This window comes from Mixophyes fleayi, chromosome 2, assembly GCF_038048845.1.
Source record: "Mixophyes fleayi isolate aMixFle1 chromosome 2, aMixFle1.hap1, whole genome shotgun sequence".
Classification (NCBI taxonomy): Eukaryota; Metazoa; Chordata; class Amphibia; order Anura; family Limnodynastidae; genus Mixophyes; species Mixophyes fleayi.
Genome location: NC_134403.1, coordinates 61,882,216 through 61,904,203, shown reverse-complemented (window position 1 = coordinate 61,904,203; position 21,988 = coordinate 61,882,216). Strand labels below are relative to the sequence as shown.

The following is a 21,988-nucleotide window of genomic DNA, read 5'->3' as shown; positions in this document are numbered from 1 at the left end:
GTCAATATAAATGTAATTGTATCAAAAGGTATCACAGACTTATATTGTGTAACCCTGCTGATATCATGTGTCAAAAGTCTTATTGTTCCATGTAAGCGTGCAGTGTCATTCCTTGATGTACTATTGTAACCCCATGTGTAGTGTATCCAGCCAAAACAGCTAATTGAGTCAAGCCATTCTATTGTCTAATCAAGGTAACAGGGACAGTATGTCTAGCAGCTAAATTGTTGACTGGGAGGCCCCTTCTGTAAAGGGGAGGTTGGAGACATTTGACCCTATTTCCTGGGTACAGAGAAAATAATATAGGGCGAGGAGAATGCCAGGGGGGGATGCTAGTTTGGAGGATCCTGGTGTAGAAGACATCAGTGAAAAGGACTCTGGGCCAGGAACTGTGGTGCCGCTGGAGGGAACCCTACCAGGACAGGGTTGGTGTGAGCTAGTAACCCAGGCTAGGAGACACCATAACTGTTTTGCTAAACGGTAGTGGTAATATTGCGGGAGGATAAGACCCTGAAAGGGACAGAGATTATGACTTTGGAGTGCTGACTGCAGGAGGCTGCTGGAGGATACGTGCTACCATTTACCCTGTAACTTGTGAACGTCTTGTGGTGTTGTGCTGTCGTAATAAAGTCTTATTTTGGATATATCTTGGTCTACCCGAGTGAGTTGAATCCCACAGAGGGTAACTTCCATCCCAGCTAAGGGTGGTATCCTCACAAAAGTCCTGCGCAAAAAAAACGCTGCAACTTGTGTGGGGTTGAGGGACATCCGTTTAGTAGGTGTCCCTATGCCTCCCACAACAGTAATGATATCTGGGATCAGGATTTGGTTAGGATAGTAGAACAGATGGAGGTTGGGGAAAGTACATCTGTGGTAAGGGGTTCTGCTCAAGCCTCAGATCTTTTGAATGTGTCTAGTTCATCTCATCTCAGCCCATTCCAGCCCAAGTTTAAACTGGGGCCCCTGTTAGTGAAACAGTTGAGGTGGTAGGGGAGCAACCTTTTGCAGTCCAGAATAGGAGGGGGAGGAGGAGTCAGGTTCTGAATGAGGGAAAAGAGGAGATACTGTTAACAAATCGTTTCCTGGCATTTTCTAATGATGAGATGGAGGGGGAGGTTATTAGGCCTGGGGAAGGCGAACCTGTGCTTAAACCAAAGGTTGCTAAGAAACATAGAAAGATTAGGAACTTGTCCCCGCAGGAGTATAAAAAGCCGAAGGACATTTTCCTTTCTCGCCGCTCCTCTTCTGTCTCCCCCCTCTACCAATCCCTTCACTGGCTCCCCATCCCCTACAGAATCATGTTCAAGCTCCTCACTCTTACTTTCAAGGCCCTCTCCAACTCCACTGCTCCCTACATCTCCAACCTAATCTCCATTCACGTTCCATCCTGCCCTCTGCGTTCGGCTAACGACCGCCGCCTCTCTTCCCCCCCTGGTTACCTCCTCCCATGCTCGCATCCAAGACTTCTCCCGTGCTGCCCCTCTCCACTGGAACCAGCTCCCCCGCTCCATCAGAACTTCCCCCAACTTGTCCAGCTTCAAACGGGCCTTAAAAACCCACCTTTTCCTTAAAGCCCTCTAGTCCCCCACCTAATTGACCTCCTCCCAGTGTCCCCCTACCCCCCTCCAACTCCTGCCCTCCCTCCTATCCCCCTCTTGTCTCCCTCCTTTTCATTCTCCTCTCCCCTCCTCTCCGTCTCAGCCTCCGTTCTCCCCATTCCCTCCTCCTACTATTGCGTTTCTGTCCGTCCTTCCCTCCCCTTAGATTGTACGCTCCTTCGAGCAGGGCTTCCTCTCCTTCTGTTCTCCACCACCTTAACTCTGCTCTCCAGCTCCTTGTCTCTTCCGTGAGGTCCTCCTGCCCTTCTACCCCTTTCTCTACCCAGCCGGGGGCTCTCGCCTCTCATCTAGCTGTCCATCGAGCTTCTGAGTTACTGTGCTTTTTGTTAACTGTACCGTGCTGTCTCACCTTGTATCGTGTTTCTGTCTGTCCCTGTACGGCGCTACGGATACCTAGTGACGCCCTATAAATAAAAATTAATAATAAAAAATAATAAAGACAAAATCAAGGGTACGTAGTAAATAACCTGTGGTTAAGTCTAACAGGGAGGGGTTATTGAAAAGTCCTGTAAAGTCTTGTTTTAGGCCTCTTTTGGTAGAAGAGAAGGCCCCAGTTCTTTCTTAAGTCCTCCTGGCATTGTGGGCTGGGTTTCTGATCCGGGTCTGTGTGACCCTGGTCCCACTTCGGTGGCTCCTCTGGTTATTACAGATCCAGTTCCCCAAGTTCCTGGCCCTCCCGACCCACAGGGGGTTAATTTAGGATCTTTAGACCAAGAAACAGCAGTATCTAATATTAGGGATAGGGGTGAAGAGGAAGATGTCGTTGCCTCTGTTAGAATGTGTAGTGTTATTGTCTCCTTAGACTCCGGCAAGGAGGCCCCAGAAGGCGAGGTGGTGGATTTTTGGGATTATGACACCATGCCAGTTGGAGTTAGTATTAAGAGATGGGGTTCTTGTGATGAAGACTCTGTAAAACAAGTAAAGAGGAAGTAATCTGGGTCCAATTTCTATAACTCAGAAGGATGGCTTCCCAGCCTATAAGGTTCGTCACAATTAATGTGGCATCCATTCTGTCCAAACGTGCTCCTTACATGGCCTATGATTTTTTTTCAGCAGGGTTGAGCCTGATTTTTTATTTTTGCAAGAGACCAGAATAGGTCGGCTTGCCGACCTACATAAAGCCAAGAGAGGGCTGAGGCGTGGACTCTCATATTGGTCTCTTGCGGTCGAGGCATACGATGGGAGTGGCAGTCCTTTTTACTGACATAACTGTCCAACGAGTTATAGAGCTCCAAGTAGGTATATGTATGGTTTTGGATGTCAACCTGAAGGGACACAACCTGAGATTGATCAACATCTACGGTCCACAAACCAAATGGAAAAGGAAGTGTCTTTTCAGGGAGATAAAGCCATATCTTTTTTTGGCCCGCCAGATAGTCTTTGGTGGTGACTTTAACACTATTATTAGGACCAAAGACAAGGAAGGTTCAAGGGCTTCTCTGGGCTATGATTCCATTTTTCTAGTTAGTATGGCAAGACAGGCGGGTCTGGTGGATGTACACATTCGACATTTTACAGACCACATGGGTTTCGCTTATTATAGAGGTAGCTGGAGGTCTAGGATAGACAGGTTTTTGTTAGAGAGTTCGAGAACTTTGGCTCCAGAGCTCAAGCCAGTAGAGTTCTCTGACCACGTTTATCTTGGTGTATCCCTGAATGCTTCAGACACTCTTCATACAGGTAGGGTCCTTTGGCGCCTGAATTATAAGCTCCTAGAGGAGGAGGTGGTAAGACAATTCTTTAGGGACTTCTTTGAATCCCAAGAGATACTTTTGGAGGCAGGATGGAGTAGGTCAGAGTGGTGGGGGGTATTTAAAATGAGGACCTGGGGTTTCTTCAGTGATTTGGTAGTTGAAACAACTTGTTAAGAGAAAATACCTATTCTACATTAAAAAGGAAACTTGGATTCCTGATTTCTGAACAGGAAGATGGTGGGGAAATCTCCCAGGTGAAAACTCAAATGAGAGAGGTGCAATATGACCTGTATACTTCCTTTTTGAAAAGGGACTACGGGAACTACCACTCGCCCGACCCTTACCTGAACTGTAGGAAGTCGGTAGATATGAAAGAGGTGAGGGGCCTGTACGATGCTGAGGGTGTTCTCAGGAAGGATAAGGAGAGCATCCTTGGTGTTCTGCAGTCTTTCTACTCTGATCTCTTGTCTGAGAAATCACTAGACAGAGAAAAGATGGACCAGTTCCTGAGGGAAACACCTGGTTTTGAGCAGTTTGCTTGAGTCTTTGGGCAGCGAGACAACGGTGGATGAATTCAGAATGGCCATAGATGAGTTGTCTAAAACGAAATCTACAGGCCTTAATGGCTTATCCTCCAAGCTCTTTAAGATCTTTGTGGACATTCTGGCTCCATGCCGCGTTGAGGTCTTTAATGAGAGCTTGGAGAGCCTCCATGAGGGTTTCTGCACTTATTTTGCTGTCGAAAGGGACGTATCAGTCGCATATCGAGATCTGGTGCCCCATAGCCCCTGCCAATACTGACAGAAAGATTTTGGCAAAGGTGTTTTTTAATAGACTGATGCAGATCTCTGATCAAATGCTTTCCCCATCACAGCATTGCACTGAGAAAGGCCGAAGTACCTGCAGTGTTGTCCTGGGGGTCCGGGAGGCCATTGAGCGCTGTCGGGCTTAGAAGTGGGGAAAATATCTTTTAGCTCTTCATCAGTCAAAGGCCTTTGACAGGGTGGATCACAAGTACCTGTGGGCTCTACTTCTGAGGTTTGGTCTTCCAGTGCGGGTGGTGAATTGGCTTTGTACTATTTACAATCAGGCCGACAGCTTCCCTCTTGTGAATGGTTGGGTAGATCCATCCTTTGTGGTCAACTCTGGAGTAAGTCAGGGTTGCCCCCTGAGCCCCCTTTTGTATGTGTTTGCAATAGATCCTTTCATTCGAAGAATTGAAGGTAGCTCGATAGGAGGAGTGCTGTTGGGTCCGGAGTGTCCTTTTAAGATGGTAGCCTACGCGGATGTCACTGTTGTCTTGTCGAGTTGTGCAGAAGCAATGGAGGTAGCAACTCTGGTCTGCAGGTACTCCGAAGCCAGTGGCTAGAAAGTAAACTAGGATAAGATTGAAGTTTTCTTGATGGAGAAGGAAGGTTGTCAGCTTAACCTTCCCGATAGCCTTCCCCGGGCCAGTAGCAAGATCAAAATTTTAGGAATTCAATTTGCACCTGGTGATTATGTCAAGGAAAACTGGGAGACAAAACTGGAGAAAGCTTTTCGGAAAGCGGAGAGTTGCAGGAGGTGGAAGCTTTCTCTTAGGGAAAGAGTAGACCTTGTGAAGACCTACCTGATCCCGGAGTTTCTGTACATTAGCTACGTGTGCGTTTTGCCACAGTCTTTATAGGGTTTATGCAGTGTTCTTCCTTTTGCTTTGGGGGAATAGGCTGAACCTGATCAAGCGAAATGTGACCTACAGATCAAGTAGGGAGGGTGGCCTGGGTATGGTTAACCCAGTGCTGTTTTTTCAATTTTTTTTTTAAAGTTGCATCTCAGTAGTCTTTCTTTAGACTCCTCCTCAATGGGTAAGCGGCTTTAGGGTCTTGGTGAATCTCTTCCTTAATGTTTGGATGGAAAGTGGCAAAGTGAGGACCTTCCGGGTCCGTCATGAGTATCTCGCGACCTATGCGTCTCTGGGATTGAAAGTGACAAGTCGTTGGGGCCTGAAGGCGGAGACAGTTACGAACTCCTCTAGAAGGGAGTTGGAGAGGAGAATCTTGCACTCTCACTTCTGGGTTCAGCTGTCACTGAGTGACTGCCCAGGTGATGTGTGTTCAGAGGATCTTTCCTTGTTTAATTCCGGGAGAGTTTCTCTGAAGTTTTGGGACATTGCCTGGCTCCCTTTCCATGGGAGACTCTCTGTGAGAGGGAACCTAAGGTATAGCAGTGCCAATGATCGTGTTTGTCCACAAGAGGAGTGTCAGGGGAAGGAGGAGACCATGGACCACTTCTTGCTTGAGTGCTCCTTTAACTTAAAAAATGTACAGGAGATTTCTCCAGGTCCTTGGGCACTCCTTGCCTTTCAGGGCTCAGTTACCCTGAATGAGTCTATCGTGCATTCAAGGATAGGTGGCGGGATTTAGCTTTAGGCACCCTTTTTTTTTTGTTAGTTTATTTACTAGAAACATCACTTGGAACGCTAGGTGTCAGGTTTCCATCAGACAAAAGTCCTTCCCTGTGAAGTGGTGGTGGGTGACATTCTCCACGAGGTTTGTAAGTTAAGGGATATGGAGAAGCTCTGGATGAACAGTGCAAACTGGGTCAGACTCTGGCGGGGTCTGAGGCCTCCGTAATGGGGCCACAGTCTGGTGACTTTCTCTGTCTAAGGCTTTCTATCCTTTCAACTCCTCCCCCCCCTAGATTTTCTGAATCTAATGTAATTTTTCAAATGTGGCTTTACGTGTGTCTTGGTTACTTCTTCTTTGCTTGGGTTGAAAATTTTTGCTATAGGGGTTTTGTATAAGTTTGATAGGTTGTTTATGATTTGATTTCTTGTTTATTTGTTGTAGGTACCCTTTCTGTTTTATGTTATGTTTTTTATTGATTATCTATTATGGACTTAAGCTAGACTTTTATGGGGCAATCTCCCCTAATATATATTTATGTTTTTAAGCTTGTGTGCCGAACCTGGTTCAAATTGTTTATATAAGGTTGCAAGATTTAAATAAAAAATATTTTCAGCCATCGCATAGTCCATGGGCGTCCTCCGTTGTATTGGTTCCTGAGAAGGACAATAGAACGCGGTTTTGCGTAGACTATCGCTGGTTGAAAGAGGTGACCGTGCCTGATGCCTATTCCCTGCCCCGAATTGACGCTCTGTCAGACGAGTTAGCTTGAGTTGGCACTTGAGCAAGGGGTATTGGAAGATACCGCTGACCCCCGAGGCTCAGGAACGGTCGGCATTCATCACCCCATTTGGCTTGTTCGAGTTTAAGTCCATGCCATTTGGGATGAAGAATGCGACAGCCACCTTTCAGCCTGTGGTTGATTACCTGCTGGAAGGGTGTAAAGGATTTCCTCAGGCGTACTTGGATGACATAGCCATTTTCAGTAAATCCTGGGAAGATCATCTGAAATTTGTAGGGCAAGTGAAAATTCAGTGGGCAGGTCTGACAATCAGAGCTGTCAAGTGTCAAATGGGGATATCAGAGGTGCAGTACCTGGGTCATCGTGTGGGGGGAGGTAGGGTTAAGCCAGAACCAGCTAAGGTAAAGGCAATCTGAGACTGGCCCCGGCCCACAACCCAAAGACAAGTATTGGCCTTCTTAGGGACCTCAGGGCACTACAGACGTTTCATCTTAGACTTCAGCACTGTAGAGAAGCTCCTGATAGATCTCACTAAGAATAAACTCCCCAAAGTAGTTCACTGGACACCCGCTTGTGAGCTGTCATTTCAGTTGTTAAAGGAAGCTCAGGTTCGTGCTCCAGTACTGTTGGCGCCCAATTATGAGAAGGACTTTATTGTGTAAACTGACGCTTCACAGTATGGACTGAGAGCAGTACTTAGCCAGATGGGCAGGAGCACCCTGTGGCCTATTTGAGCACAAAAATGCTTAATCGGGAGGTGGGGTATGCCACAATTGAGAAGGAATGTTTGGCCATTGTGTGGGCAGTGGAGAAACTTCAACCTTGTTTGTATGGATGACATTTTACTGTGGTCACTGGTCAAAATCCTTTAAACTGGCTACAACACACCTCAGGGGGAAATGGCAGATTGTTGCGCTGGAGCCTTACCCTTCAAATTTATGACTTTCACATAATTAGCAAGCAAAAGGCTCACAGCAAGGCGGATGGACTGTCTCGGCAGGAAGAGCCGGATCCTCCGGGTCACTTCTGGTAACTCTAAGAGACTGCGGAACCAGGAGCCAAATCGTGGAGACATGGCACTCTGCTTGCCCGCATGGACAAGGGAGGGGAGGAGTGTGATGGATCACTTATAAATACTTATGGTATAAATTTATCTAAAGGAAATGCGCAGGGCACTTATATGATTGCAAATGTACTCATTTTTGATATTGTGTGTATTTTTGTAAAGGAAATATCATTATTTCTGTGACCAGGGGAGGAAATTTGTTTTTTGTTTTAACTTTACTAGAGGAAAGGCATTCTTTCTGAGGCATATACCTGATGCAATAAGCTTTGTTGAGGAAGTCTTTTGTGTATTTTGGTAGGAAAATGACTTGTTTGGGTTATGTAACTTTTCTTTGGGAATATGTATTCTGCAACTGTCTGAAGAAAGGACCTTAGATGAAAGTGGTTCTCAGAGAGAGTGGTTAATACCATGAATCAGGCAAAAAAAAAAACGGCATCGTCTAACATTTACCATTGGATTAGGAAGGCATACATTGGTTGGTGTGAGAAGATACAAGTGTCTACTAGTTCCTTTCACTTAGCCAGAGTGTTGGCATTTCTTCAGGATGGTCTGGACAGGGGATTTCGGCTGTCGTCGCTTAAGGTCCAGGTGTCGGCCTTGTTGGTGTATTTCCATAAACATATAGCTCTGCTGCCAGTAGTGCAGAAGTTTCTACAGAGGGTACTTCATATACAACCACCCTTTGTTTCACCAGTGGCTCCATTGGATCTAAATTTGGTCTTTTCAGCACTTCAAAAGTTGCTTTTTGGAGTCTGTTTCTCTAAAACTTCTTTCCTGGAAAGTAGCTTTTTTTGCTGCCCATTTCCATTTCGGCCAGAGTGGTTTCGGAGTTGGCAACTCTTTCCTGACGTCCTCCGCTTCTGATTTTCCATGATGATCAATGCAGTGCTTAGAACTAAGCATTCTATTCAACCAAAAGTGGTCCTGAAGTTTTCACATAAACCGGGATATTGTTCTGCCAGTACTCCCTCAGGATTCGCTGGCTTCTGGTCAAAGCTCAGTCTTGTTGGATGTGGTCAGAGCCTTGAGAATTTATGTGGATAGTACAGTTTCGGTTCGGAAGACTGTCTTTGTCACTCACCAGACTGAGTGCTTCTTCCCGTGTGTTTAGGAACCGTGGCCGTCCACCATCCTGAGGGTCTGCGCATGTGCAGCCCTTTCAAACCTTCTGTTCAGGTTCCTTTTAGTTAATTGGCTGATCAGGCAACACTCCCTATTTAAAGCACCTGAGTTCCATACCTCGTTGCCTGATCTTGGAGTCTCATTCCCCATGAGCCTCTGAAGGTGTTCCTGTGTTTCCTCGTGTATTCAGCTCAGCTGATTCCTGTGGTTTCCAGACCACTTCAACTCTTCTGTGGTTTCCAGACCACTTCAACTCTCCTGTGGTTTCCAGACCACTTCAACTCTCCTGTGTTTCATCGTGACTGTATTAGCTGATTCCTATCCGCTGCCTCCGTGCACTACAGTTATCAACTCACTTCAACTCTCCTGTGTTTCATCGTGACTGTATTAGCTGATTCCTATCCGCTGCCTCCGTGCACTACAGTTATCAACTCACTTCAACTCTCCTGTGTTTCATCGTGACTGTATTAGCTGATTCCTATCCGCTGCCTCCGTGCACTACAGTTATCTACTCACTTCAACTCTCCTGTGTTTCATCGAGACTGCACCAGCTGATTCCTATCCGCTGCCTCCGTGCTCAACAGTTCCAGCTCGTCTCAACTCTCCCGTGTTTCATCGTGACTGCACCTGCTGATTCCTATCCGCTACCTCCGTGTACCTGCAGTGTCCTGCTTGCCGCTACCCTTCAGTTCTACTCGTGTCTGCAGCCAGCTGATCCGCTCTCCGTGCTTCTACAGTGTTCCTGCCTGTGTCTACTCGCCAGTCTGCACCGGATCAACGCCCCGCTGCTTTCATCTCGTCTAGACCATCTCTACTCTTCAGTGTTCTCCAGGTGTCCAGTTCTATATACTACTGCTTCCTGAGTTTTTGTTTCTATCCCTGCTGGTCTACCTACCTGTGCGCTGCACCTACTTGATTACCGCTTCTACCCTCCTGGGACTTCGCATCCTGCCGGCCTCCAGCCGTTCAGGTATCTCTGCACTCCTGTCTGACAGCCTGCTCCTGAACCACGGTATGCATACTTCTCATTGACTGTGCTGGTGTATTGCATATCTTGCTGGACTGAGTTGTACTCCTCTGGAGTTTACTATCCGCTGAGACTATTGCCATCATTTGACTGTGTTACCTTTTGCCCGGATAGTTCCTGTGACTTTGTATTATTGTGCAGTGCTGTTCAGTCATTACTATATTGTGCATATCATCGTGGGATCAAGTTCAGTGTGCCCGTGTATACTCTGTATTGCATTTCTCTCCCCGTGCTCCTCCTCACATATATATTCAGTGGTACAACTTGCTAGAGGCAGACCACTGTCCCCTGTTTCCTGAGTCACCTGTTTCCAGTATCCTTTCACATAGCAGTGGTACAACTTGCTAACGCAGACCACTGACTTCCCGGATACCTCTACTTGGATTCCATTCCTTCACATAGACAGCGGTACAACTTGCTAATCGCAGACCGCTGACTCTCATCACCTCCTCATTGCTTCTGGACATTCCTCCTCACTATAGCAGTGGTACAACTTGCTACCGCAGACCACTGACTACCCTCACGTTTCCTTTGTCCATTCAGTTCCTCGTGTACTACTACCTATATATTACCAGTGCTGCTAGTCATAGACTTTCCACGAGCATTCTCTACCATCTGCTGTCTCCTGTTCCGTGATCACCCCGCTACCAGAGTACCATATTACCATCTATACTGCTCAGGTAAGTCCATCACCTGGTGATCCCTGGGTAAAGACTCCTAGTGCCCGTGACAGTCTTCTAGTCTTGTATGATGATCGGAAGCGTGGCTGGACAGCCACGAGCAGACGGAGACCGTTACTATATGTCAGGTGTACATTTTGGAAGGATCTTCAATTCCTGACGGGCTGATGGCTCACTCCATGAGGTCGGTTAGCGCCTCCTAGGTGGCGTGGCATGGGGCCTTGGCTGAGCAGCTACTTGGTCTTCTGTTCACACATCCACCAGGTTCTACAGTTTACACGTCTGTGCGACCAAGAATGCAAATTTTCGCCAACAAGTTTTATGCGCCGCTCATTCTGAGCATTTCCACCCATAGGGGCAGCTTAGGGGAGCAGTGTCCCCCAACTAGTGTGAAATAGAAAGTGGGATTTTTGTACTTGCCGTAAAATCTTTCTCTGAACACGAGGTGAGGGACACTGCGCTCCCACCCTTTGTTCTGACAGTTCTGTTGTGTGTTCTGTTGGTTGTGCTTAGCCCTCTTGTGGCTTGAATAGTAAAAAAAAGAAAAACACAGCTCTTCCGGTGGAGGGGGCATAGAGGGGAAGGGAGCAGGGTAGACAAGCTTTTAGTGCCTTTACTACCACAGTGTCCTCTATATCAAGGTGAGCAGTCTCTCCCAACTCGTGTTCAGAGAGAAATTTTACAGTAAGTATAAAAATCCAATTTTTTTTGTGTTTTGCTTCTAACTATAGATGAGGTCTAATGTGTCTTTATTGACTAAACCCCTTTGATTACAAATGTTTTGGATTTTTTTTTGGTACCTACAAACTGCCTCTTTCAAAGCAATTTCGTATTCCAGGAATCTCTGTTTGAAAGAATTTAAATGCACAACCCACTGGGGAGAGGGATTATCTCCATACTTTATGGTATCTTCGCTTTACCAAAAAAACAATTGCCTTTATGTAATTAGATAGGAGAGGGATCGTGGGAGAGCTACTGATGAGGAAGATTGGCAGAAGATCTGGCAAAACGATTTCTAAGTGTTCAAACAATACAACATTATTTGGGCTAGCCAAATCTAGAGACACTAATATAGAGTTTACTCCGTTTCTGTAATTCGGGTCCACATATCCATATCTCCCTGAGAAACCTTACTTATCACAAGTATGCAGAGGGTCTCTCCTCCATAAGATCATTGCTTATATTTTTATGGCAGAAAAAATGGTTGTCCTAAATCCTGGCAGGCCTCTGTGGTTGATTTTAACCGTTGAAGACCAAGCGATTTGGATCATGATCAATGTAAACACTCCAGAAATTCTCCACAACACCAGAGTTCCCTAATTGCTTCCTCATTACAATCCTCAAATCTGATGCTGTCTGTATGAATTATACATGTTGAGTATGAATGACAAGTATTTATCCTTGTTATCCCCCCCCCCCCCCCCTTTGACTGCCACTTGGTGATACCACCGGAATGTACGCTCAGAGCTCAATGATCTGTTTTACTTCCGTGTTGGGATTAAATGTAGTACACAGTGGTGTGCATGAGCGCTAACATAAAAAGTCTGATTTAAATGTTGTCTTTTTTTCTTTTCAGCTGTTCTCACCTCTCGTGGTTTCAGAGGACTCAGACTCACAAGAACTCTTTGGTGGATTTAATATTGATTCTGTGAAACGGGAGGCAGAGAGAGCAAAACATCTGGTAGGAACTTATTCATGTGCTGTGTACAGTATATTTAACAATGCAAGCCCACTGGTTTGTGAGGGACCAATGGTGAATATAGGAAAGATATTATAATATATATAATATATATATATATATATATATATATATATATATATATATATATATATATATATATGTATGTATATATATATATATGTATATAAATACTTTTTTTTTTTATTATTTTTTTTTTATCTGTTCTCGGCCGCCCAACTTTTTCACAAGCAAAGTGACCAGAATGTACACTGATCTATTTCACCCTGCACCCAACTGTTAAAGATACAAAATTATAATTCTGATGCGGTTACAGCAATAGCCAAATTCAGCGACAGGTTAATATTAATTATTCTTCAGAATGAACTATTGCATGCCAAAAGTGAAGACTGGGAAAATCTCCTTGTCTTCAAGTCCCCCGCGGTCACTTATGCTCAACTGGTGATTTTCACTTTGTCTTCACTTGCGGCAATCATTCCCTTCAACTCTCAATCCCCAGCTATTTGCTACTGAAGAAGTTACAATACTACAAGATCTACTTGTTAAAGTGAACTCTCATTACTCCAACATATTGCCTATCTAGTTATCCCAACAGGAACTGGGTTGGTTCTGATTCCCCAGTTGCAAAACCTGTAGTTCTTTGATAACTAACTCTTTTTTTTTTTTTTTCCCAGTCACATAAAGGGCAGCAGATATTTATGTCAATAAACATTGTCTATCATGCCATTCTGAATTTTTAATCCCCTTGCTAGCTATTTTGATTCCACTATGACGGGAAAAAATCTACTACGTTTTAAGAATTTATTATTTATTATTATTATTTCCATTTATTTATATATATTTATAATGTATGTGGAACCACAAGTCAGTGCCGTAACTAGCCATTTTAGTGCCCTGGGCGAGACAGGGAACCGGCGCCCCCCATCTAAGTGGGAGTGTCAATTGTCGGGTGGGTGTGGTCAACCTACTGTGGGGGCGTGGCTAGCACTTTACAAGTTCTAGACCGCACTGAAACCACCTCCCTCTCCATTATTCTTGGTCTGGCTTTGTAAGGATCTTTATGTAATAAGCCTCCATAGAATCAAAGTACTTTAAATGCAGCTATCACATGCTAGCTGTATAAAAAAATTAATTGGTTATTGAAATAAAACTCACTGAAACAAATTAAAACATAAATGTAATGGTACCATCTGTATCACACTGCCCCTTCATCCCACTGTGCTCTCCATAACAGTTTCTCCTTTATCACACCGTGCCATGGAGCCATCTCTATCATTGTGCCCCCTTGTCACCATCACACTAAATATAATATATATAACACAAAACAAATGGGAGGGGACGCCAAATAGTATAATACTGTATATAAAAATACAGAAAGGTGTACCAAAAGTCAGAATCTTAACCACTAAATAGGTATAGACACTCAGGTAATAATAGTGGATCAACAGGAAGAAGGAAATGAGGAACCACTCTAGAACACCAGCGCCGTGCCAATATAATATGCGTACCAGATAAAAGATCTTTAAAGCTTATCTGTAGGTATAACCGGTATCTTCACCAATCAAGTTGAGCCTTATTACCCCATGGGAATAGCAGATGCTTCATACAATGTTGAAAGGTTCCAGAACTGGCACTTCATATATACTCAGTAGTATTCAGGATAATGGAGAGGAAGAAACTCACATAGTGTAATGCTGTATAGCAATACATTTATTACATAAATAATGTGGATGTGCACTTACATAAAAAATATATATATATATATATACACACACATGTACACACACACATACAATATAAAGAGCCTCCTAGTGTCCGCCGTACCTTACAGAGAGCATTCCTGTGACCGCCATACCTTACAGAGAGCATTCCTGTGACCGCCATACTATACAGAGAGCATTCCTGTGACCGCCATACTATACAGAGAGCATTCCTGTGACCGCCATACTATACAGAGAGGATTCCTATGATCACCATACTATACAGAGAGCATTCCTATGACCACCATACTATACAGAGAGCATTCCTGTGACCGCCATACTATACAGAGAGGATTCCTATGATCGCCATACAATACAGAGAGCATTTCTGTGACCACCATACTATACAGAGAGCATTCCTGTGACCACCATACTATACAGAGAGCATTCCTGTGACCGCCATACTATACAGAGAGGATTCCTATGATCACCATACAATACAGAGAGCATTCCTGTGACCACCATACTATACAGAGAGGATTCCTATGATCACCATACTATACAGAGAGCATTCCTGTGACCACCATACTATACAGAGAGCATTCTTGTGACTGCAATACAGATAAATACCTCACCTGAAATTAATAGACCCCACCATTAAATTAAAAAGCCCCATCAATAAATTAAATTGACCCACCAGCACCCCACAAATAAACTAGTACCCATTAAATAATTAGCCCCGCCTAAATGTCACCATTAAATTAATAGCCTACCTCCCACCCATGTACTAAGACACCCAACCTCCCTACCCTCATATCACACATTATATTAATACATACCCCCCTTCCCTCACACATTAGGGCAGCATACCCCCCCATCCCTCATAAAGCATAGCAGCATCCCCCCCCTCCATAATAGCAAGATGCAGCACACATTCCTCCCCTCCCTAATAGCAGCACACATTCCCCCCCTCCCTAATAGCAGCACACATTCCCCCCTCCCTAATAGCAGCATACATCCCCTCCCCCCCTCCATAATTGCAGCTTACATTCCCCCCCTGCCTCCCTCCATAATTTCAGCTTACATTCCCCCCCCCTTGCCTCCATCCATAATTGCAGCTTACATTCCCCCCTCTCCTTGCCACCATCCATAATTGCAGCTTACATTCCCCCCCTCTTGCCTCCATCCATAATTGCAGCTTACATCCCCCCTCCCCTTGCCACCATCCATAATTGCAGCTTACATTCCCCCCCTCTTGCCTCCATCCATAATTGCAGCTTACATTCCCCCCCCCCCTTGCCTCCATCCATAATTGCAGCTTACATTCCCCCCTCCCCTTGCCACCATCCATAATTGCAGCTTACATTCCCCCCCCCTCTTGCCTCCATCCATAATTGCAGCTTACATCCCCCCCCCTTGCCTCCATCCATAATTGCAGCTTACATTCCCCCCTCCCCTTGCCACCATCCATAATTGCAGCTTACATTCCCCCCCTCTTGCCTCCATCCATAATTGCAGCTTACATCCCCCCCTCCCCTCCATAATTGCAGCTTACATCTCCTCCATAATTGCAGCTTACATCCCCTCCATAATTGCAGCTTACATCCCCTCCATAATTGCAGCTTACATCCCCCTTCCCCTGCTTTGAAACTTACCTCCTGTCCAGCCGTCGCTGCCTGGCTCCTCTCTGCTTCTCTGCTCCTCTGCTGCCTAGCAACGTCATGACATCAGACGCTGAGGCAGAGGGCAGAGTTCAGAAGGGGGTGGAGCCGGGTGCCGGCCGCCATCTTGGATGCGCCGGGCGGCCGGCAGTCTGAATCTGAGGTCTGTTTAATTTTTTTTTTTCTTTTCACTTCTCACACAGAAGTCGGTGCGGGCGGCCACTGCGCCCCCTAGGGACTGCGCCCGGGGCGGCGGCACCGCCCGCACCGGCCTCGTTACGGCTCTGCCACAAGTATTTGTAAATGTCAACAATTTTGTCAGGTTTTCAAATAAGTGTTATCAGACAAACCTGTTGTCAGGAGCGTTTTGGAATGCAAGCACTCCCTTAGTGCATGTTCATTGACCATGTTCCACCTCTTCCCGGTGGGGGCGATTGTCACAATCTTATTGCAACTGGAAGTTTGTTGAATACACCATCCTGCAGTCAGCTAGTGGGGCTGATAATTTCATAATCTTGGTTGTCTCGCAGTCTTGATCATTTTCCATACCCACTGCATTCCCTACTAACTGGCTATCCATAATAAAGTTTATTGTCCAAAATCTCATCTCAATTGTAAATTTTATATCCATTCACATAGTCAGGTCATTGAGAAATTATTTATTTTATTTTTTATAAAGTGTCATTTATCAAAGATCATAATTTGCGCCAGCTTTCATTAATTTGGTGCTTAGTACCGCTGTCCCCAGCTATTTACCAAGCTGCAAAAAACGTAGCTTTAATACGATCACCATCTAAAGATGACATTAATCATATCTTACTTTGTTCTATGGCCGCCAGAGACTGTAGTCTTTCTGTTTAAATCTGCGCATGCTCGACCTATCAGCCAAGCATGCGCAGTATATACTAGTTAGCCAAGCATGGATGTGATGTCTTTTGCCCCTGAGACTAAGGACATTACTGGGAGGGGAAGTACTTTACCAAGACAGACGTTTTTGGAAGTGCTGTCCCAGCTAAAGAATAATAATAAATGACTCTTATAAATTGGAGGAAAAATTAGCGTTCTGGAAGTAAAATTATCCAGGGGAAACCCGGTAATTACTAAATAGGACTCTAAGGGCCCTTTGCAAACCACCAAACTGCCGATCAGCAGTGCTTCTTTATGTACATAAGCGCCCTTACTTACATTTCAAGATGTACATCTATTTCACAGCTCTGGAACCCCTGTAAAATTCATCTGCAAGGCGCTGACTTGTAAAGGGAAGTTTCCCTTTACAAGGCAGCGCAGCTTTAAATTTAAGCTGTCATCTCGCCGATTTCCGGTGACTTGTACAACCTGCACTATGATACATTTACCCCTGTATGTCTTCCCGCAGAACAGAGAACACCCTGTAAATGTGCCCTCTCCACCCGTTTATCTTGTATAAATCATCCTGTCCCTTAAAATTACATTTAGTTTTTCCACTATACTTGTGTGCCTAATCTGCATTTAGCAAGTACCAATCCACCCAACTCCTCCCATTTGCCGGTGCAAACTCTTGTAGGCCTGCGAGCACTGCCTGCAAATCTGTGTTCCCTGTCTAAATTGCCCAAAAATAGGCGCATGTCATCACAAAACGGCATTCGCGCGTCAGTTTTACTTGGCAGTCCATAAATGAACCTTCACACAGTGGAGGAGGTCGCTTTATGGTTTCTACCAATAATCATGAAATTGTGGCTCTATTCCATAGAAACCAATGACCTCCCTGAGTCACAGGGCGAGAAATGACTGCCTTCATTGTGTATATAGTCCTCAGTGTTCCATTCTGCTGCCTCGCCCTCTTATTTCTCTCCCCTCTAAGCGAACGTCTGATAAGATTGCAAAGTATTCTGGGCTGCGGATGAAAGGGGAGTGGAGCGGAGCAGATAGAAGTTGAGGAAGAATTTGTAGCAAACACAGAAAATCTTATAAGAGGAGACAAGAACAATGGCAGTGCTCCCTATGGGCTGTTTAACTGTTGTATGTAGCTGACTTTGTTTTCTATTACTCCCTGGCTAAATCATAGAAAAGTAATAATATAAATAGGTAAATGTACCTTTCCCAGATTAATGTAAGTGGTTATCTTATTTAATTTATTGTGCGTTTTTATTACTTTTTATTTTTCATTTTTTGCACAATAAATAGCAGTAAATTATATATATTTTTTCCTATGGCAGAGGTGTTTTCATTGTAAATCATCAGGAGCATCTATTGGCTGTGATATCCGAGCCTGCAGGAGAACATTTCACTATGTGTGCGTAGAAGAAGCAAAGGGTAAACGCATAAATGACCCTAAAAAGGAAAAATATATGTAAGTTACATTTTATTTTGTTTACCGACTTGTACATACAAATGTTTCAAATGTGGGTGGGTCCCATTTAGAGGTGCAGATACACAAAGGGGTTTTAAATTCTGCAAATATCGATTATAACATTTTATTAAATGAGTAACTTTTAATTAAATAAGAAATCCGCACTAAAGTTGTTTTTAACAAAACAACCCACAAGCCTCATCACCCTTGTTCAAGCGCCCTGAAAATCCCACTAAATCATTGCCTATTCAGTTCTCCAGGAATCAACAGCCTGGAGAAATTTGAATGAATGCAGTGAATAGTACAATTGTATAGAGAATGCTGATTGGATGGGCTGTGGTGCCACCCAATCAGCATCCTTGATATAATTATACTGCTCATATTCATTGAAAGTTATAACTTATTAGGTTTTGTCTTGATTATTTTTAACTTTTCTGTCCAAAGTTAAGGTAATTTATATAGACATGCATACAGCTATGTGGTCCTATATATTGGTTGTCTGATCAGGTGACTGTCAGTAGCGATAATCCCTTCTCTGCTTCTGGTAGAGTGTGTTGCCAACTCTGATACCGAGAGAAGCCAGTTCTCCAATCCAGACAGGACTCTCAGAAAGCAAACCGTTTTAAACGGATGATTTTAATTGGGGCAATGAAATTGAAATATATTGCATAAAGAAAAAATTGAGGATAATCATAAACGCTGTGATGAAGTGATGATACACTCAGATGGAATACAAGAATGTAAACATTAGACTACAGCAACATGTGTTCATCATATAGAGCCAAAATTAGTTTCCACCCCTCCTATAAATTCAAGTAAGCGCTTGAAATACTGGACCATTCCTAAGATATGACTTGAGCAGGGTTGCCAAACTGGGAGAGGAAGTAGACTTCACTGAGCCAGCAAAACAGGACTAGATTTGATTGGGCCAATGGATAAGCACTTTGTGACTACCCAGGTGGGAAATTACCTCTTTTGCAAACAGGAGAGCTTTCAACACTGCAATGCTACATTTTAATGGATAGAATCAGGCAATAGCTTTGGGCACAGAAAACAATGGGCTAACCTCTTAAATTGGGACTTAAAGACAATTTACAGTAATTTGTTATTCCCAAATAACTGCATGATTCATCATTGGGACAGTTTACACTATTGGCTCTAACACACCCTTCCTGATGGACACTCAACCAAAGGAACATGGTTGTCACGGTGATACCTTTCCCTACCTGACATTTGTTTAATGGGGTAGAACCAGCGACACCTTTTATCTAGCTTCTTAATTCAGGTGTCACTCTCTCCCCTTTTACCACTGTACTATTTTCCACACACTGCTCTAATTCCATCTACTCGTTCTTTCCCTTACGATTCCTCCATTTCTCTCATCTGCCTCAGCTCGTCTTTTTACCTTCTCTCCTAATTCCCTATAAGCATATATTTTATCTCAGTTTCTGTTTTCAACCCCCTTTTAAGGTGCAGACAAGTGTCAACTCTTCTCTCATTTGTTTCCTGCGGCTGACTAAACCACCCGAGCGGATCGCTGTGGCGGTCTTTCAGTGTCTAATAGCAGAGCTTCCACTTCATCTCACATAATGATTTGCAAAAACAAATATACTGACACCATGATTTATTTGACTTTGTTCAAATGTTTTACATCATTTAATTTACTGTTTATAATGTACCTTGCTCTATACTTTGACTGATTTAACCAGACTTATTAATATGCTCATTATTGCTGTTTTACAGTGCTTTTTGTGAAAACCATAAGAACCCAGAACAGGTGAATGTTAAAAATGGTAAGTTTAGTGTCCAGAATATATGTATGTATATATGTGTGCACTTATATGTGTGTGTGTGTGTGTATGTATGTGTATGTGTGTATATGTGTATATATATATATATATATATATATATATATATATATATATATATATATATATATATATATATATATATATATATATCTATCACACACACACATACATACATACACACCTTATGTACATATATATACACATTATGTACATATATATATTACATACACATAATGTACACACACACACATATATATATATATATATATATATATATATATATATATATATATATATATTATATGTACATAATGTGTGTGTGTGTGTGTGTGTGTGTGTGTGTGTGTGTATATATATAAATAACATGTTATAATCTCTATCTATCATCATTTATTTATATGGCGCCACCAAATTCCGTAGAGCTTTACAATTGGGAACAAACATTAATAAAACAATTCTGGGAAAAACATACAGACTTACAATCTATAACCCCGTTTTAGCGTGGGTTTCCTCCGACACTCCAAAAACATACTTGTAGGTTAATTGGCTGCTAACAAAATTGATCCTAGTCTGTCTGTCTGTGTGTGTGTCTGTATTAGGGAATTTAGACTGTAAGCCCCAATGGGGCAGGGACTGATGTGAGTGAGTTCTCTGTACAGCGCTGCGGAATTAGTGGCGCTATATAAATAAATGATGATGATGAAGTGCTAACCACTGCATACTGGGAACACCCTTCAGGACCTGCTGTTTTGGAGATGCCCAGTCATCTAGCCATTACAATTTGGCCCTTGTAAAAGTTGCTCAGATCCTTACACTTGACCATTTTTCCTGCTTCCAGCACATCAACTTCAAGAACTGACTGTTCACTTGCTGCCTAATAGATTATCAATGTTATTCACTTCACTTCTCTGTGGTTTTTATGTTGTGGCTGATTGGTTTAGAAGTACCATATATGCTACACATATGGTACCATTATATTCACTTTTCGTTCTATCAATTATTGGATTAAATAAGGAAGATCTTTGGAGACTCCATTATCTCTTTCTGTTACCTATAAAAAATGTTTTTAAAAAGACAATAGATATCTATTCATTTCAACATTTGTGCCTTATTAGGCAATGGTTATGAAACAATGAAAATGTGTTTTTCATCCTTCTAGGAAGCCAGTCTGATGATGACACTGACATTGGTGATATGTCCGACACTTCAGAGGACTCACGTGAGACAACAGGGCAGGTAGGAGAAATGTGTTGCTATAATTTGGCCACAGACTTTTAGCTTTTGAAAGATAATGTTCACTTTCCACATACCTACCTGTTTCCAAGCCCTTGTGCCATCAAAGCCAGTAAATTTATATTTGTGCAGTAAAAGTCAGTAATATTAGACATTAACAATGAGTTGGCGTCCTTAAAATCTTACTAGTGTTCCTTAATCAAGTAGTACAACAGATTCTTTTGTTGCTAATCTAGGAGTTCTAACCTGTGGACACACTCTATTTGAAACCAAAAGGAATCCTTTCTGTGGGTTTTTTTTTCTAGGATATATAACCCCTAGATAGAGCTATAAGAGGTATAAGTTTATGATATCTGCTTTGGTGGAGTTATAGTGAGGAGTGGAGCACAGAACATTGGGCAGGGACCCATTTTTCCAGACTATTCTTCCTATGATCAATAGGGTGCGCTTGTACCAAGTGGCAATAGATTGCACATACTTAAGGAGGAGGTCATTCTTCCCTTGGATGGATCTTTGGGTGTTCCGTGTTATTTTAACATCCAAGAAAGTGAATATCTCCATCTGTGAAAACAGGAGGTGTACCACAAAAGGGGACATTTTGTTATGTCTGCATAGAATTCGTGGCTTTGCTCAGTTTACACAAAGGTTAGAATATTGACCAACCTCCTCTTGTGTTCAAGGCCCTTTGTATAGAGGAGAATATATCTCCTAAGAATAAATCCATATAGCCAGCATGGAAGCCACCATCTTCCCTAACCTGCCAATTGCGAAGATATGAATGCAGCCATCAGCTTAGAGATATATATATATATATATTTCTCTTTCATCCAGTCTGGGGGACACTGCTTACCATGGTTGTGGAGGGGAGCACCTAGCTAGGTAACTTTAGCACTGCTGACAGACCCCTCCTCTCTTCAATCCCCCTGTCACCTCCCAGTTTTTTCTAGGTGCCCAAGGAGTTGGGCTGCTTTTTTCTATACTGCTAGTTTTATTTTATTTAATTTTCATTTATTTTTCATAGGTAACTGTTAACTTTTATTTTTTTCTTTACAAGACTCTTACTTTGATGGCAGATCTGAGAGTGTGTTCTACCATAGAGAGCACACTCCCGGGATAGCAGCGCAGACACAGCTCTGTCAGATGAAAGCCAAAGGCTCTCACTGGCAGGGCATAAGGGGTCTGAATATAGAGTGAGAAGCGGTCTCTCCGGACCGCTGTCAC

The 21,988-nt window shown here is 43.4% G+C and overlaps 1 protein-coding gene across 7 annotated transcripts in view; it reads left to right on the top strand.

The window, feature by feature from the left end:
* LOC142141024 (uncharacterized) overlaps nt 1–21,988 on the top strand; it is a 119,738-nt gene that overhangs the window by 9,551 nt on the left and 88,199 nt on the right. For all 7 annotated transcript variants that reach the window (XM_075199090.1, XM_075199086.1, XM_075199088.1 and 4 more), the window contains exons 2-5: nt 11,911–12,015; nt 17,590–17,723; nt 19,467–19,516; nt 20,694–20,770. In XM_075199090.1, coding sequence (XP_075055191.1) covers nt 11,911–12,015; nt 17,590–17,723; nt 19,467–19,516; nt 20,694–20,770 — 366 coding nt within the window. The remainder of the gene's footprint in view (nt 1–11,910; nt 12,016–17,589; nt 17,724–19,466; nt 19,517–20,693; nt 20,771–21,988) is intronic.